General features: G+C 43.6%; 1 protein-coding gene across 2 annotated transcripts in view; it reads left to right on the top strand.

The window, feature by feature from the left end:
• The window catches only part of LOC149307662 (ubiquitin conjugation factor E4 B), a 37582-nt gene continuing 19179 nt past the window's right edge, over positions 1–18403 (top strand). Inside the window, exons 1-8 of one of the 2 annotated variants that reach the window (XM_089534201.1) lie at positions 1–1395; positions 11807–11993; positions 12813–12948; positions 13879–13966; positions 14621–14765; positions 15312–15540; positions 16098–16490; positions 17934–18056. In XM_089534201.1, coding sequence (XP_089390327.1) covers positions 1372–1395; positions 11807–11993; positions 12813–12948; positions 13879–13966; positions 14621–14765; positions 15312–15540; positions 16098–16490; positions 17934–18056 — 1325 coding nt within the window. In that variant the 5' untranslated portion in view covers positions 1–1371. The remainder of the gene's footprint in view (positions 1396–11806; positions 11994–12812; positions 12949–13878; positions 13967–14620; positions 14766–15311; positions 15541–16097; positions 16491–17933; positions 18057–18403) is intronic. The other variant, XM_089534202.1, reaches the window with a different exon arrangement.

Below are 18403 nucleotides of genomic sequence, written 5' to 3'. Positions count from 1 at the left end.
GCTGCCTCCGCCGCCGCCGCCGCCGCCGCCTTGTTTTGATGCCTGATCTCCGCGAGGGGAGCCAGGAGCCGGGAAAGCGGAGGAAGAGCCGCGGTTTTCGTGGGGGGAAGCGGGCCTCGGGGTCCGCTGAGGGGATGCGAAGCTGGTAGAGGGAGCGGCTGTCTGGGCGCCTCTGTCTCTATGGGACTGATAGGTTTCCTGAGGGACTCGGAAGGCAGCCTGAGGTCGAGGAGGGGCGGCGAAGGAGAGGGACTCTGGGCTAGAATCAGGCCGCAGTGTGGAGGCAAAGGCTTGGGAGGAGCCCCGAGCGGAGTCTGGCGGGTTTGAAAGCCCACCTGGGAGCATCTCTATAGGGCTCCTCGCAGGAGGAGGGTTCTAGCTGGTCCAGGACCTTCCCTGCCGGGTCTGGGAGCAGCCTTTGGGGCTCTCTGGAACCCCACTGGGTCTCTGTAGGGAGAATAGGAGACAGGCAGGCCTAGGCCCAAAGGAAAAGCAGGCTGGCAGTATCTCTCTAGTACAGGAGACAGGGAGAGTTAGGCCCAAGGAAAAAGTAGGTTGGTTGTATCTCTGTAGTACAGGAGACAGGTAGCCTTAGGCCCAGATCAGTAGTATCTCTGTAGTACAGGGGATAGGCAGGCTTAGGCCCAACAAAAAGGCAGGTTGGCAATGTCTCCAGATTGGTAGTATCTTTGTAGTATACGAGACAGAGAAGCTGAGGCCCAACAGAAAAGGAGTAGTATCTCTGTAGTATAGGAGACAGATAGGCTTAGGCCCAACTGAAAAGGAGATTGGTGGTATCTGCAGGTCGGTAGTATCTCTGTAGTCTAGGAGGTAGGTAGGCTTAGGCCCAACCAGAAAGCAGATTGGTAGTATAGGAGACAGGATTAAGCCCACAAAGAAGCAGGTTGGCAGTACCTGCGGATTGGTAGTATCTCTGTAGTATAGGAGTCAGGTAGGCTCAGGCCCCGAAAAGCAGAAAGGCCGGTTTCAAAAACAGAGACCGGTTTCCAAAATAGGAGCCGCTTACCTTGGTTTCAAGTGCCTATGAAAAGAGGCTTTCCAAACGCCAGAGGATTGTAAGTAGAGATAGCAAAGGAAGCTTTGACTATCAGAGGAGGCTGGTGTTTGTGTGTGTGTGTGTTTGTTTGTTTGTTGATGCTCTCTAGCTAAAGTGTGAGAAGGAGGAGAGGAACCGTCTTCTGTGACTATGCAATTCTGAGACCTTCCTAGGAAAAGAGGCAGCAGCAGGAGAGGAATATTCCCTTGAGAGACTCTCTTGTCCTTCAAGCAAGGAAGCAAGCAAGGCACCCCTGAAGGGAAGTCCAGAGCCTCCCCTTTCCCCACACACCTTTCACCATTAAGAGGAAAGCAATGGAGGAGCTGAGCGCGGATGAGGTGAGCTTGGGGCTCCTTGGTTACAATGGGGCACAGTGTGTGAAGGGCGGCTGGGCATTGCCATGTCTGTTACAGGTAAATGGTTCTGCTGGAGATGTATTTTGGGTACAAAAGCTGCTTCAAAAAGTCAGAACCATAGAGTTGGAAGAGACCTCAAGGGCCATCCAGTCCAACCCCATTCTGCCATGCAGGAACTCACCATCAAAGCATACCCAACAGATGGCAATCTGGCCTCTTTGGGAGATATTCAGGGGTAGCTGTGTTGGTCATGTAACAAATGCAAACAAAAATCCACCAGGGATACCTTTATTGGCCAACCGAAATGCACAAATATACTTGTTGCAAGTTTTTGAAGCTCCATGGGCTTCTTCTTCATCAGGCAGGATGTTACAAACCAAACAGGAGGGAAAAAACACAATTGGGGATGTTAGTCAGATGCCTGCATGTTGTTTCAGTCCTTAGTGAAGATGTTATGCTGGGGAGGATATATCTTTTGCAGGCAGGTTCCTCCTCCTCCTGGCCATGCTGTAGTAAGGAGATCTTCGAAGTCCAGGGCATTTAAGGTCGATTTGCATCTCAACAGGGACCTCTCTTTTGCAAAACAGTGTGTGGACAGAGAGATCTTGTAGCACCTTTGAGACTTAACTGGAAGAAAGAAGTTGGCAGCATGACCTTTTTGTAGGCTTCAGTCTACTTCCTCAGATGCTTTTAGTGAAGTGGAAACCAGGGGCAGACATATATATGCCATTGGTATGTGAGAATATCAATTCAAAATCCTTTGTGTATGGAAATGAAGTAGCCAGTCCAGTGTTAATGATGGTCGTTAGTGAACAAAGACATTGGGGACTTGGCCATTGGGCATGGAAATGAAGAGGCTAGACCAGTTTGGCAATGGACACTAGCCCTTAGGTGAAGAGAATAGATGAGTGCAGGGTGCCTCCATGAGGATGGGGTCAGATAGTGTTGAAATGTGTGTAGAGAGTCAGGAAGCCATAGTCCCTGTTCAGTCCATTGCTGTGAGACTGTAGTTTATGGCTGAATCCCAATTCTGCTGTTTTTCTTTCCAGTCTACCTTCTTTGGAGGTCTTTAAACAGAGACCATCTGTCAGGGATCCTTGGATTGTGAGTTCCTACATGGCAGAATGGGATTGGACTGGATGCCCCTTGAAATCTCTTCCAATTCTATATATGCATTAGTGATTTTCCCAGGTCTAAATGCATGTTTTGCTGCTTTAGGGGGGGAAATAGTAATAGCAAGAAATATTTCCCTCCATGCTCCTTTTTTGTTTTGACACATCGCAGCATACTTAACAAGACTACAATTGTGTAGAGGTTGAGGTTATCTCAGTTCCTTCTTGTCTAAATAGTGGTGTGTTTACCTCTGTTGAGTAAACTTCATCAGATCAAACACGTTGCATTTGCGTCTAATGAAAGCCAGAAACCGGCAGTGTTGTTCTTTTGTCCCGAGGGAAATTTCCTCAAATCGCACTCATGAATATTAAAGAATAATTACATTTCTGTCTTCTGTACTCCTTCTCTCTGAGGCTTCTATCACAAAAATGTTACTGAGGTATATGATCCATTTGGGGCTCTTTCTTTGCCTAAGTTGTTATTAATTTATCGCATGATGTCCTCCTTTTTGTCCAAGGACCTCAAAGCGACATACATAGTTGTCCTAGTTTTTATCCATGTAGCAGCTCTATTAGCAAAGAGACAGTAACTGACCAAGGCCACTCAGCTTCAAGGTAGAGTACAGATTCCTTTCTTTGAGCCCTAATTCAATACTTCAACCACTCCAGTGCTTTTCTATACATCAGCTATAGTGTGAAGACGTTGTGTTTACTCAACACAATGTTTTCAGGTCATGCCAATGGATTCAGAGTTGAAGTTTTTGCCAGGTGAGACAGCAGTGTGACACACAATACCATGGCTGCATATGGCATGACTGTGAGTTTGGATGTTATGGTAGTGAGCTGTTATTGAGAATGCTTCTTGTCTTGCTAATAGTATGTCTTATGTCATATTCAGAGGTTTTGCATTGTTTTATGTCTGCCTTCCCTTGACCTGACACTCTCCAGATGTATTGGACTACATCACCCATCTTGCTTTGCCAGCATAGCCAGCAGCCTTGGTTTCTGCTTTTAAACTTTATCATTTTGTCAAGGAAAGATAGTTCATTGTGGATTTAGTTGACCAGTTGCTGACCATAATCAAGATCTGTTGCATGATTTGAATGGATTCAGATCCAGGGCAGACATACAGTAAAGTAAAGGAATACATGTTTTAATTGTATCTTGTTATTCTGATGCAGGTGAAAAGGCATTGAAACTGTAGCTTGGCTAGACAGAACTCAGTGTCAGTTAACTGAAAATAGAAAAGAAACATAAGAAGGTATCTGCTTCACTCTGATAGGGAGGAACTGTGCCAGTTTTAACTATAAGCAGATAGGAATTCCATTACAGAAACCACAACTTTAAAAAACTGTGCTCTTCTAAAATTGTGATGAAAAATGATGGGGCAGGACTTGAATGACTAAAGCTACAATCCTAAGCACACTTAGATGTGACTAAGGCCCCATACAGACAGGTCAAAATAAAGCTGCTTTGGGTCACTTTGGAGGTATGCTGTTTAAATGGTGCATGTGTCCTAAGAGTCCGGAATCCATGCCAAAACCACAATCCAATCCTAAGGACTAGAGCGCAGCTTTGGTGCAGCTTCCGGACTCTTATGATGCATGCATCATTTAAACAGCATTCCTCCAAAGTGACCCAAAGCAGCTTTATTTTGGCAGTCTGTATGGGGCCTTAGTTATACTGATGTCTTTTGAACGTACTTCCTTGAAAACCTGAACATTATTGTGAAAGTTGGGTTGTTACACTGGGGTAAGAGACTGACCCTGTAAGCTTGATTCAAGATTAATGTTCCTGGATATCCAAATTGCCTGAACTGTGGTCAGTACCCATTTCTGGGGGCATTGCTTTGCAGAGCAAAACTACATTGGTGCTAATTACAGTTTGCCCAATTCCAGTTTAGCATCAGTCTGTTATCTGGCAAACCAGAAGGAGGAGGAAGGGATTGAGAAGAGAGGAGAGTGTAAATGAGCATGCTGTGTATTCCTCCAAGTTTTGGGTTGAGAATTGCTGAAATAATAGCTGAAAGTACAATGATTTTACAGTGGACCTGCCAGTTTGTATATGTACTTGCATCCTTAAACTGCCATAAGTAACCCCACTGATGCCCTTGATATGTGGAATCTTAGGCTTTCAGTCTTTCTCATGGTTCCCATAAATCTTAGTATTTCAGTGCAGTCAGTGGAAGGGTCTTCACCAACAAGCAGGTGATCAATAGAACTAGCTACTTCATTAAACCTAAGCATCTTCTCTGCTTAGGATGCATTCTCACAGCACTGTAAGTTTTTTTTTAATTTATATACCGCTATTCCAAAGATCATAGCGGTGAACAGCAAGTAAGCTAATTAGCAAGTAAGTTGTGGTGTATGTTAGCCATTATCGATTTCTCTAACTATGAATGGATCTCGCAGATCATGAGCAAATCAATTTGTTTTTCCTAATTTCTAGTGTATCTTTCTCTCCCCTTTGGCAGGGTGGCAGGTGGGAAAACAAGCCAGGGACAACTCACGAGTCTGGCTTCAGACATAGCAACAAGTCATAATGTGAACACGTTCTAAGCCAGCAAAAATTGGGGCTTCTAGGTGAGGATTGTAACTTATTAAGAAATAATGGTGAGGATGGGCATGGACATTAAAAAAAGAAGCCAAACTCAGTAACCCATAACCTGCCTTACCATTATATGTGGTCCTGGTCTAGATGAACATCTGTCAGAGATTATGGCATGACGGTTCCTGTTTCAAGATGCTGTGGTCATGATGCCTGAGATCATGTAGAATTCCGGTTCCGGAGTTCTTGCTGTCATGGTTATGGATGTTTGTTTATAAAAGTACAAGATATTTTGGCACAAAAGGCATCTTTTATTTGGCGAGTTAGTCCTGGATCTGCTCCTGTTTTTTCAGCCAAGTTTGAAATGTGGAGAAGAATGTATGAAACAGGGTTAGCCATGGCTCTTTGTGTTGAGATAGGTGTTTTAAACCGGTTCATAGATGATTTGGAGTCATGGGTGGATGGTGAAGTTGTCAGTTTCACTGATTACATCAAATGATTTGGAGTGATAAATTACAAAGGGACTGCAAGAGCTTGTATAAGGATCTCTACAAACTTGGTAAATATGCAATAAAATGGCAATTTTAGTCAGTATAGATAGCAGTCACGTGTTGCACATTAGGGTAAAGAATGAATTGTAATTTCACAGACAGTGTTGGCTGATAAAATCTGAGTTGTTGGTGCATGACCAGGAAAAGATATTGGGCTTGTACTGAATAGCTTAATTAAAATGTGGGCAGGTGAGCCAGCATGATTTGAACCTTGAACAATGACTCTGGAAACCAATGTTCAAATATCTACTTGGCCTTGGAAACCTGCTAGGTGTCCCTGGACAAGTCACATTCTCTCAGTGAAGGCAAATCTCCCTCTGAACACATCTGGCCAAGAAAACCTGACCTTAGGGTTACCATAAATCGGAAATGACTTGAAGGAACACGACAACACTGGAAAGGGTTGATTCCACGCTAGGTTATTTAAGGCCTGTTCCAGACTGCCAAAATAAAGCCGCTTTGGGTCTCTTTGGAGGTATGCTGTTTAAATGATGCATGCATCCTAAGAATCCGGAAGCTGCACCAAAGCTGCACTCCAGTGCTTAGGAATGGAGTGTGGCTTTGGCGCGACCTCCGGACTCTTAGGACCCATGCCTCATTTAAACAGCATACCTCCAAAGAGACCCAAAGCAGCTTTATTTTGGCAGTCTGGAACAGGCCTTTGTGCAGTTTAAGGAAAGGTATCAGAAATAAAATTGCCGCGGTTGTAATGCCTCTGTGCCAGAGTGATGCTTGACTGAGTCTGATGGAAGTTGCAATCCAACGCCGTTGCAAGAGGGATGTATTGCCCAGCATTCCTTGAGACCATTTTATGCTGTGTCCACTCATTTATTAATACTGTATACAGTTCTAATGACCATATTTCCAAAATTATAGACGGGTAAAGGTTCTGAAAAGTGCACCCAGAATGTTTAAGTAATGGGAGCAAATTTCTTGTGTCCAGGTCCTAGAAAACCTTAAACACTGAGGTCATGAGAAATCATGCGCGTATTTATAGAACATGCCATAAGCTTTTTAAATGTGTTGTGGTTCCTTGATATGTAAATAGACAATACTTTTACATGTAGATCCGAGTAGGAATCTAAATGCACAGTATCCTGCCATCACAAGAAGCAGGGATAGATTACCTTCCCGGTTCTTTTTCCAACACTGGTGTGTGGCCCTGTGACTTGCCTACTCTGGGCCTTGTGTGGAGATCATATTGCATATAAGCTGACAATCCTTATGCAAAGTCATTCAGCGTATTCCAAAACATCACGGTGGTGATGATGTTGTGCAGGATGAAGAACGATTTAACAACACTTAGATGTTGCAATACTAAGGCATGTGGCTTCAGCTTGCTCCTTATGTAGTCTGAAGGGTTAGGAAAGGAAGGCTACACTCTTCATCGAACACTAGGAAAGGTTAATAGGGATGTTAAAAAGGAAAGGGGACTTTTCAGTTCTGTAGACAGCCAGCATGATATAGTTCAGTGGTCCCCAAAATGTGCTCTTTAAGGGATTTTGGACCTCAGCTCTCAGAATCCCAGACTATTGGCCAACATGGATGAGATTTCTGGGAGCTGATGTCCAAAATCTCTTAAAGGGCACAGTTTGGGGACCACTGGTATAGTTGGTTGAGCATTGGATTGTGACTCTAGAGACCAGGTTTTAAATCCATGCTCAGCCATGGAAACTCACTGATCTTCATAGCTGAGCAGGGATTTAAACCTTGGTCTCTAGAGCCATAGTCACAGTCTCTCAGCCCCAAAAGAAGGCAAAGGCAAGCCCTCTCAGAACAAATCTTGCTAAGAACACTTCATGATAGGTTTGCCTTTGGCTTGCCATAAGTTGGAAGACACACAACAACAACACATGGGTTTAGAAATACTCCTTTCATTGTGGTAGGTTAATATTTATTATTTATGGGGTTTATATTCTGCCTTTCTCCCAAAATGGGTTATTGCTCCAAGGCTACCAGGCAAGATAGTTATTGACAACAATAATTTCTCCAGGTGTATGAATGCAATAATTTCTCCAGGTGTATGAATGCAGGTGGGTTAGTGTGTATCTGGACTTATTTCTAAAACTACGATACCATTTTCTAGTCCTGGATGGCAGTCATGTACAGAACGTAAAATAGTGTATTTTCTATCTATCACTTATCTCCTGCACTTAAGATGATAGCAAACAGGTTCCTGGGCAGTTTCCTCATCCAGTTGTCATGCAGAATGCTCAGATTTAAGCAAAGCTGCTGCATCATAATGCCTTTGGAGTGTGGCCTGGGTATCTGGTGGCGGCAAAAGATCCTATAGTGCAGACGCAGCTTTAGAGCAGCCTTAGAGAGGCCTATCTGAATGAGAAGTAGAGCTTTCTCACTGCAGAAGGTGTGGAGGGCTTTGCATCTCAGACTGCTGCTGCAGAAATAGAGGAAAGTCGCACACTGGGCCTTTTTGCAAAGGGAGGCAACTGCCAGCCGGTTCATGCGATCAGCCTCTACCTTTGTCCCCATCCAGCCCTCTTTAAGTGAGTTCAGGGAGTGAAGAAATCACTGGACAAGCCAAGTATGTACTGTTATCAAAAAGACTTTTAAAGGCTGCATTTATAGTCTAATGCTAATGCCTAAAAGTATATGGGTTAGGTAGCATGCAATAAAAGGAAGCAGGCTTTGGTCTCACTTCTTCAGAGCACTGGGATTTCTTTGAAGCTTATCTCCTGGCTAGGCTTAGATAGAAAGCCAGCATGGCGTAGTGGTTTGAAAGTTGGACTATGACTTTGGAGACCAGAGTTCACTCCTTGCTCAGCCATGGAAACCCACTGGGTCACCTTGGGCAAGTCACACTCTGTCAGCTCCAGAGGAAGGCGACGGCAAGCCTCCTTTGAACAAATGCTGCCAAGAAAATCCGTAAGATAGGGTCACCGGAAACAACTTCAAGGCACATAACAACAACAACAGGCTTAGGTACTTCGCATGTCTACTCAGCTTCTTTATAGGGACTAGGGAAGGGGCTTGTCTTCTCCTTTACCTCAGGCAGCCAAACATTTCAGGTTGGACCTCCCTTGTGAGTTGAAGGATGTGCAAAAATGGAACAGGCTTCAGACGTCCTGGTGGATTGGGAGGTGACAAATAAATACTTAATAAGCTTGAATAAAATACCAGGGCGGAGCAGAATGCAGCATTCATAAGAGCAAACAAAAACATTTAGGGAATGAGAAACTTCCTCATCCTTAGCTGTTTTGCATACCAGTTTATGCTCCCTTTGGACCACTGTGATGGAACCCTTTGCAAGCACTAGCTGGATGTGCCTTGAATTTTGGCTCTAATGTGGGGCTCTAATATAGAGTTTTAAGTTACAGGGCTTTTCATGTATGAGTTAGCATTAAGAAAGACAGACCATTTCTTAATGGAAGACAGCAGCATCTATTTGCATGCTGGATGGTTTAATCCCTAATGCCTTTGGTTAAAACAGTGCACTGAGGAAAGTCTGAATCTGAAGTGGGTAGCAATCTCATGTCTTCCTGATACATTGGACTACAGCTTGCATCTGCCATTATGACAGTACGAAATTGTTGAAGTTGTGAGGAGGAGGGTACCTGGTTTCCTATCTCCATTCAGGCCTACTATCAATAGGAGTGAGTTGAATAAATCTGCAGTCTGAGCATTGAGAAGGCATTTTATTTTATTTAGAGTACTTATACCACACTTTTCAGCCACAAAGACTCTCAGGGCAGTTTACAGATTGCAATTGGACAGTTCCCTGACCTCAGGCTCACAATCTAAAAAGACATGACACAAAAGGACATGACTCACTAGAAAAGGCAATAATGCTTAGGAAGATAGACAACAGTAGGAAGAAAGGAAGACTGCATTCCAGATGGATGGACTCAGTCAAGGAAGCCAGGGCTCCATCTGCAAAACTTGAGCAGGGCTGTTGATGATAAGGGTGACTTAGATTTCTCTCATTCAAGGGGTTGCCATAAGTTGAAATTCAACTTGATGATAGTAACTTCACATTGTTTTCAACTCACTGCACTTCCAAGTGCTATCATGGGGCTTTCTTAGCAAATACTTCCTTCCATATCAAACACAAACTTATTTTGCTGAAGCCTGAGGTGTCATTCATAATTTAGCTAGCATATATTGTTTGGCATAGTTATGAAAATGTAAAAGATAAGCCTTTGTTTTGTATAAGCAAAATTGTGAATATAACCTGTACTAAAGAGGGGGCTTCAAAGTGTTTTACTTCTATGTGAACAAAGCACACACATTGTAGTCTTTGCCATCTGGGGAGTAGGAGGGAGATGAAAGCAGAAACCACACGTTTTGTAATAAGTAGAATAAAACCTACTTATAAATGAATATAACTGACATTACTAAGTAAAAAGACTAGTGTAGACAAAGAAATGTAAGCCATTAGCCTGGCTTGGGCTGAACAAGTGAACATTATTTGTAAGGCGGTGCATGTTGCAGTGGACAGAGACATCTGCCGCTGCGGCTCATCCATTACACAGCTTAGTGCCGGCTCCTGGCATCCTACAGGAGCAGCCATAGTGACAACAGTCCTGCTGTGTGTAGGGAAATGCTGCTGCTAGTAGTAGAAATTGGAAATGGAGGAGGTGGAAGAGGAAGAGTTGTAAGTGACATGGAAGGAGCAAAGAGGATATCAAATTAAAAGACTTTAAAGCCTATGAAGAAAAGCTAAAGTTCCCCACTTAATTCTAAGCCATTAAACTCTTTAAATGCAGGTTGGAATAACCCATGTCTGAGTCCCCAACTATTTGATAATGACTTTCTAACTGTTTTTACTTAGTTCCTGGAGGGTTTGCTGTGTGTATTGCTTTTATTGTCAAATTTTTTTGTATCCTTCCCTGAAGTATTGCAACAGACCCCGTTTGAGCAGTTCACAAATTCACTTGGGCCAATAAATGCACACAACCTTGGGCTTTGAAGATTAAAAAAAATCATTTGGCATTGAGGTATAGTAAGTGTTTGGCAGAACTGCATCCCTGCTCTGCATAAACAAGTTAGCAAAATGCATATGTGTGTGTATGGATCAGAGAAAGACAGAGAATAGCTTTCTCGGAAAGCAGTTCTTAAGCTTTAGAGGAAGAGGATGGTACTGACCTCGTTGCTCAAGGCTATGGGGAGAACCTTGCACCATTTCTAATTATAGTGCCCCATCTGAGCAGAGGAATCAACACCATACCAGCGTGTTTTCTACGTCTTCTATATCAGCTTCTTTGGAAATCTCTGTGGGAAAGGATACAAGTCCAGGTGGGGAATCACTAGAGTTTGGAAGTCTGCTGACTTAATGGAATGGAAGGATGGTGCCCTTGAAGGAAAGGAGTGTCATATTGGCCTCCGTAGTAATTTCAAAGAACAGGGTAGAAGGGAGAAAATACCATAAATGCCATGGAGCCAGCCTTAAACATGGACCTGGAAAGGTGGGGAACATGAGGCCTTCCAGGTGTTGTCAGATTTTCTCGCTCTCATCCTTAGCCAGTGTGACCATTGGTGGGCCTGGGGAGCTGTAGTTGAATGACATCTGGAAGGCAAGATGTTTGCTGTCAGTATGTGGTTGGGCATAGTGCCACCCTCCAGATATTGGACTGCATCTGCCATCAGCCCTGGCAGCTTAACCAGTGTTGAGAGATGTTGGGAGTTGTAGTCCAATGGCCTCTGGAGGACTGCATGAGTCCCACTCCAATGTAGGGGTAAGAGTATGGGAATAGAGAACAACCTATCTGGAAGATGGTATCCACTCCACTCAGTCTGCCTAGATAGTGATATCTTTAGGAATTGTTGTCATCTTGTTCCTGCTATTCTTAGAGACACATCTAGTGGGGTGGTATACCAGGGCTTTCTTAGTGGCCTTGGCATGCTTTCTTGTCCTTTTGCCATGCAGAAGAGAGGATTTAATTCCTGCAGACTTTTGGTGTTGCTGCTGCTGAAGGGATTAGAAAAGGATGAGTACTGTTATTGCCTTTTTACTAATTGTTTTGATTTTCAATCAGTTCCATCTTCCAGTAGTAGCTCTGACGCTACATGCTTGACCTGGCTTGCTGTCAATATCTTACAAATTGTTCTACTTTTCAGTTAATTTTTTCTATTCTTGTTCAGGTGCTGAAACTCAGTAAACAGTATGAGTTTAACTTCTGGTGTTCTTGTTTGTTTGATTGTTTTGGTTTCTTCCCCATTTTGCAGATCCGTCGAAGGCGCCTTGCCCGGCTCGCTGGCGGGCCATCTTCCCAGCCTACCACACCGCTTACGTCTCCACAGAGGGAGAACCCACCAGGACCGCCTGTAGCGGCACCATCCCCTGCAGTGCCCCATAATCTTGGGCTGAATGTCCACCCCATGACCCCTGCTACCTCGCCAATTGGCGCATCAGGTAAACTATGCTTTATGATAGCATAGGAAGTTGTGTATTGCTTTGCATTGGAATGGATGAAGTGAAGCTACTTTATTGTAGGGGTAGGCAAATGAGGGCTGCATATAGCCCTCAGTCTAATTTCAGAAGCCATCTCCTAGCAGTTGGTTCAGACTTCTGTTGAGAACAACAGAACACAGAGTTTCAAAGAGAGGGCACTGCCACTTGTATCAGCATACTTTGCTTCAACTTCACTTTAGAGTGCTTTGCTAATACAGTACTTCATTATATTCAGGTTTATTCTTTTTGCCTCTTGCCTTGCTCTTGGGAGGGCAGGTTCGGCAATGGCGTGTGTATCAGCTGGCTCCAGGCTGAATTGAGCAAGTCAACCAGCACCATTTTGTTGACCATTCTCAGCCTGTAAATACATTTTTAGACCTTTATATGCATTGGCAAGTGAAAAACGGGCTATAATTCTTTTACAATAGTGTTCTGGAACTTAACCAGCAATATTACCGAGGCATGCCTTATATTGCCACCAGCTAGTCCCTCTGAAGGAAACAGCAGTAGATGGCACAGTGGCAGATTTTATTAGAGGTATAGGCAAGTTTACCTGGCAAGAGATGGTCTTTCAAATGGCCAAGTCCCAGGCTGTTTGCCTTGTTCTAGCTTGCTCCACAGGATTTTGTTGCAAAGCTAAAATGTGCTTACCTCTGTTAGAGGAAAAGTTACACCACATCTTTCTGTTGTAGATTCTGCTCTGTGTCTGTGTGTCTGTCCATATGTGTGAAAAGATGTTGTGGAAAAATAAATGCTGCCCTTATGGTGTCTTTCCTGAAGGTGTAGCCCACCGAAGTCAGAGCAGCGAAGGAGTAAGTTCGCTCAGTAGCTCTCCATCAAACAGCCTTGAAACGCAGTCGCAGTCCCTCTCCCGGTCGCAGAGCATGGACATTGACAGTGTCTCTTGTGAGAAAAGGTAAATGGAGTTCTGTCTGGCCTCTCGTTCAAGGTAGTCTGTTTTGGGGCATTTGGCACTCATACCCGCAATAGGATTTGGTGCCATTTTTTGTCCCGCCCTGAAATTTTTAGTATAATTGACACTCACATTAGAGTTGCTTTTGGAAGTTTTAGAAAAGTAAAGTGGCCCTTTGTTTTTAAGCCAGGAATAACTGACAGAGGTAGATAGCTGTTTGGAAAAGCTTAATATTTTGTTGTTTGGCTTTATTTATTAATTTGGTATGTTGGTATCATGTGTTCAGGATGGTCCTAAAGGCTGCTGGTCTTGTCCTTCTTACACACCAATACTGAAGCCACCCCCACTAACTCCTTTTTCCATCATTGCTTCCCTGGATGTTTCTGCCTCCCTTGGGAGGACAAACCACCCACTTTGAGAATCCTCCTCCTCGAGGGATTCAATTTTTCTGGAAAGATGCTATAGATAAAGTACTTTATCTTTAGGTGGGGAAATTGATTATAGAATTTTCCATCTAAAAGGGGAGATAAAAATAGAAGCTGATGACTTAATGAAAACTGGGTTTTTTAAATTAAAAAAGCACTGATTGGAGAGGCCAGTGAAAAATCTGAATTATTCATAAAGCATAACATACATAATTGATTGCTTAAAATACATGTTCTGAAGGGCAAGGCTGGTGCATAAAGCAGTTATAGTTGTCCAGGTATTTAAGCAAGATGGAAGGAATGAAGTGCATCCACAGCAAGTGGAAGAATGTAAAGGGATGGGATGCTGTTCATGAGGAGGGGTGAGGTGTATTTTCCTTTCTCCTATTGCCTAAGAACTGTATATATGAACACAAGAATAAGGAGAAACCATCAAACTGTTCAGCAGTTTTTATGAGGCAACCCCTTGGAAGTGTCCAGAAATTAATGTGATGTATTCTACTTACAGTATGTCCCAGGTGGATGTAGATTCAGGAATTGAAAACATGGAAGTCGATGAGAGTGACCGAAGGGAGAAAAGGAGCCTTACGGATAAGGTGGGTGATTAGAATGAGTGTATGTGTGGTAGGGGGAAGTTTGTAGAGACTTCACTGTTAGCTTTGCTGGAGTAGTGTACGTCTGTGTCTGGAAATGAAGGTTAATTCATTTATCTGTGTTTACTTACTCTGTTTCAATGTGTTTGGCACATGTCACAGTTGGAAATGAGCTATCAAAAATTACCCGACACATTTCAAGCATCAAGCCCATCCAGTTACTGACCATGTTTACATATAACACTGAACTGTGGTTTATGTTTGTTATGGTTTGTTGCTTCAGTTGAGCCTTGTTGTGTAGACAACTCAAGTAGTTATCATTTATTTGCCCCCCATTTCTGGTTTGTTTTCCTCCTGCTCCTTCTTGCCGTTTTATGATACAGGCAAGTGAGGGAACAAACCACAGTTGTGGGTTCAGATGTCACAACAAGCCATGGTTTAAAAAAGGCAGTGACAGGCTCGCTGCTGCCTGTTAAAGTGCATCTGTTCAAACTGGATAGCCTGTTCCACATACATGGGAATGTGTTCCCTTCCTTCAGACTAACTCATCCAGAATGACTACATTCCTTTGGTTCACATGTTTGCAATCCCTTTCATTGGTTTTTGCTGAATTTTTCCAAATGCCATGTGCATTTTCTTCTTTATTCACTGTTAAAGGAACCCCCATCAGGATCAGAAATATCAGAGGAACAAGCCTTACAGCTAGTCTGCAAGATCTTCCGGGTCTCCTGGAAGGACCGAGACAGAGACGTCATTTTCCTAACTTCGCTTTCAGAGCAATTTAAGCAGAACACAAAAGATGGTAAGAAACTCTGTGACATGCAATAAACATAAAAGCCAAATAGGAAAACGGAATATGAAACATATGATTTAGAAACGTAATATAGGACAGCAAACCAACACTGGTCTTGCTCCAAAATTAAACACACAGATTTTCAAATGGAGACATTCTAGACTACTGACTGGAAGCTGTGTCTTCACTTGGCACCTTTATAGATAGAAGGATGGCTCCTGGAGGACCTTTTGAAGAATAAAGTAGAAACAGTCTTAAAAAAAATACTGTTCATGAGATATTAGATATGTTTTACATCTTACTGAGCTGGAGAGGGTTTTCCAGAAGCAGAGAGCTTTGTTGAAAAGACCAGTCTTTCTATTGCTGCCTATAGAGCAATCTGCAAGGCCTTCATTGTATAGCTCTGTGGGCAACTCTACATACTGAAGGCAGAAAAGTCACTTTTTTGGAATACTCTTCCCAGAACCCCCTAGGCTGCATGGCTCCTGGGGTATTCTGGGAGTTACAATTCAAAAGGAAGACACTCACATAATGTTCTTTCTGTTTCTTTGTAAGTGTTTTCGGACTTTAAAGATTTGATTGGGCAGATCCTGATGGAGGTTCTGATGATGTCAACCCAGTCGAGGGAAGAAAATCCCTTTGCCAGCTTGACAGCCACATCGCAGCCCATCGCAGCAGCAGCTCGGTCACCCGATAGAAGTCTGGTTCTCAACATGGGTTCTAATCCAGGAACAAGTCCCATCTTCTGTAATGTTGGGTCATTTGGCTCCAGCTCCTTATCAAGGTGAGTGCAGCTTTGTGGCCACTTGTGTTCCATATTAACATCTTCACGAAGAAACTGAGCTGGAACTCTTTCTGTATTTTGCAACCAGGCAAGGTATCAGACAATGGGATACTTGGGAGGAGCCATCATCTCTCTGAACTGTAGAGGTCCAGCCAGGCCTTCTCTTTAGTTTCCCCTATCTTCCCTAGATTCTCTGTGCAGTAGTGGAAAGTTGAAAACTTTTGCCCTTGTCTAATGAAAGCAGGGAAATGTCATGCCAGAACATGTGTATGTTTCACTGGAAATGCACATGGAAATGGCAGTGGTTCCTTCTCTTTAGCCTGTGGTGAAAGTATCCTGATGTATGCATAAAATGTTAAGGTGGATAACTCTTTATAGAGAAAAATATTTGCTGAGCTTCTGCATTCACGGGTATATAGTCAGGAAGGGGAAACATTGAATTGCTTTATCTATTTTTGCATCTCTTTTTCCCCTCTCTTCACTGCATTTTAAGTTGCTGATTTTCCTCTCTGTTTCTTTCTCTTCTCACCCTTCCCCAACCTCTTCATTGCTCTCAGTCTCTATGGAACTAGCCCAGCTCCCGTTTTCAGTTTCCCAAGCCCTGCAACTTTTTCGGCCTCCTTTCTTGCTTCTTCTGCCAGCCCAGTTGCTCCCACCCCAGTTTCTTCCCTTTCTGCCAGCCCTCACATCGCAACAGCTGGCCCACCAAGTGCCCAGCCCTCATCCCCAAGGTATCGACCGTACACTGTGGTTCACCCTTGGACCTTCCCAGCTCCTCCCGTCTCAACAAGCACTTCCATCGTTTCCCATTCCCCGACTCCTCCCGTTGTAAGCATCAGCCCTCCAGGTGTGCGGGCCAGCGCCTCCCGGATTAGACCTGTCACTGTGGCCCTGCCTGTTTTCCCTGCTTTTGGCAGACACTCTTCCCTCCTGAGCAGGACGCCGTCTAGGTATTCCGTTTTGGGCTACTTTGTAGTTTAATGTGTGCTGTGCAGGGTTGCGGTGACTTTTGGCGTGCTTCAAAATAACTTGAGAAGACGTTGGCTAAACTAGCTTCCTCTTTAATAAGTTGTTCTTTGCAGTGGCGATTCTAATTTGAGTTTGAGCCAAGCTAATATACTGACTTGCATGTGAGGCCTGCCGAATCACATAGCTTTCTGGGGTGTTGGTTGCGTATTGTCATGGGAACTGTCAGGGCAGTTGGAGGGAGGAAATATAGGCATGTTTGGTTTGCCAGAAATGGAGGCATGGACATGATGGTGTCCTGGTTTCCTTGAAGAGGATTGGGAGACATTGGTCCAAAACACACTGCAGAAATAATCCAGTTTGAGACCTTTTTAACTAGGTCTCAATGCTAGTTCTGTAGTTTTGTGATACATTTTAGCTTCCTCTGTCAATGTTCACCTTCTCTGACAATAAACTACAATTCCCAGGATTCCCCATAGCACTGAGCCAGGGCAGTTAAAGCAGTCTCAAACTGGATTATTTCTGCAGTGTGTTTTGGACCATTGTCTCAACTGCTTAACTATCCCTGTTCTTGGTATCTGGATAGACCTATCACTTTTAGGCCTAGTAGTCTTTCTCTTCTGTGCTGATGATTGGTATTTCTCATGCCTGATGCTTCCCTTTCATTGAACCCCTTCTGTTTCTGTCCTGAATGAGGCTACCCGCCTTTTTCTTAGACAGAGGACATTGACTTTGTCAAGAAGCCTCTGTACTGTTGCTAGTACTGAACTAGAAACTAAGTTGACTATACTGAGTCTGTTGTAGTTCAGACACATCATGCGAAGACATGACTCATTAGAAGAGACCACAGTGCTCAGAAAGGTGAAAGACAATAGGAAAAGTGGAAGACCATGTTACAGGTGGATGGACTCTATTCAAGGAAGCCATAGCCCTGAGTTTGCAAGACCGTAATAGTGCTGTGTTAATAACAGTGTCTTGGAAGTCTCATTCCTCAGGTTACCATAAGTCAACTCAATAGTAAATAACAAGAATAGGGCTGCATAGAACAGCTTTGGGATCTGAATGCATCTCTAGGGCTGCATTTTGTCCAGCGTCGCCCTAAGATATAGTTTATTTGCTTGTAAATCTTGCCCTGGCAATTCCTTTCTCTGCCTGACCCATGGCAGTTCTGCTTTGCTTTGTTGAACCTAATATGAATGCTTTCCTCTCTTATTGGCATTTGAACCCTTTGCCATAGTGTCTCTTGTGACAAAGTGCCTCAGCTGAGTGATGGTTTTAATAGGTGTTGCAGCCATTCAGACTTGACTTGCTGTGTGTTTGCAGTGAAAATTATATTGGCAAAATAAGAGTTCTGCATCTTCCCTGGCTTTCTTTTCCTGTTCATCTGTCTCACAATCAATGGTCCATCTTTGCTTTTGTTATGATAGTATGTACGACAACCCTTTCTCCTTCCTCTTTGCCGTCTCTGACTTGTCTGGGGACAGTTCAGATGAAGAAAATGAGGATGAGGACGAGGATGGTGATTTTTCTGGTGTCCAGTTTGGGTCCAGGTATTTCAGAAAGTGTGTGACTTGCTTTTGATGGATGTTTTAAAATCTTTTTCACTACTAACACATATTTGCCTTTATTTATCTTCCTGCCTTCTCTGTGCCCCTTCCGAAACTTGCATCAGATTCCATTGGCATCAAGAGTCTCCTAAAAGTAACCATACATATTAACAATTCTTTGCGTTCAAACTGGGTTTCTCCCTTTCCATGCTTCCATGCCAGGAGGAATGGCTGAGATTTTTTCCTCCAGTAATGGGCAAAGGGAGGTGGAAGAAATAGTGTTCAAAACGGTGGAACCCGTGCTTGTTGTTTTAACTTTGACTCACTGAGTTAGAAAGAGTTGGAAGGGC

This window comes from Sceloporus occidentalis, unplaced genomic scaffold (genome assembly GCF_023333645.1).
Source record: "Sceloporus occidentalis isolate IW3139 unplaced genomic scaffold, rSceOcc1.0.p SCAF_8, whole genome shotgun sequence".
NCBI lineage: Eukaryota > Metazoa > Chordata > Lepidosauria > Squamata > Phrynosomatidae > Sceloporus > Sceloporus occidentalis.
This window is presented reverse-complemented; position numbering and strand designations above follow the sequence as displayed.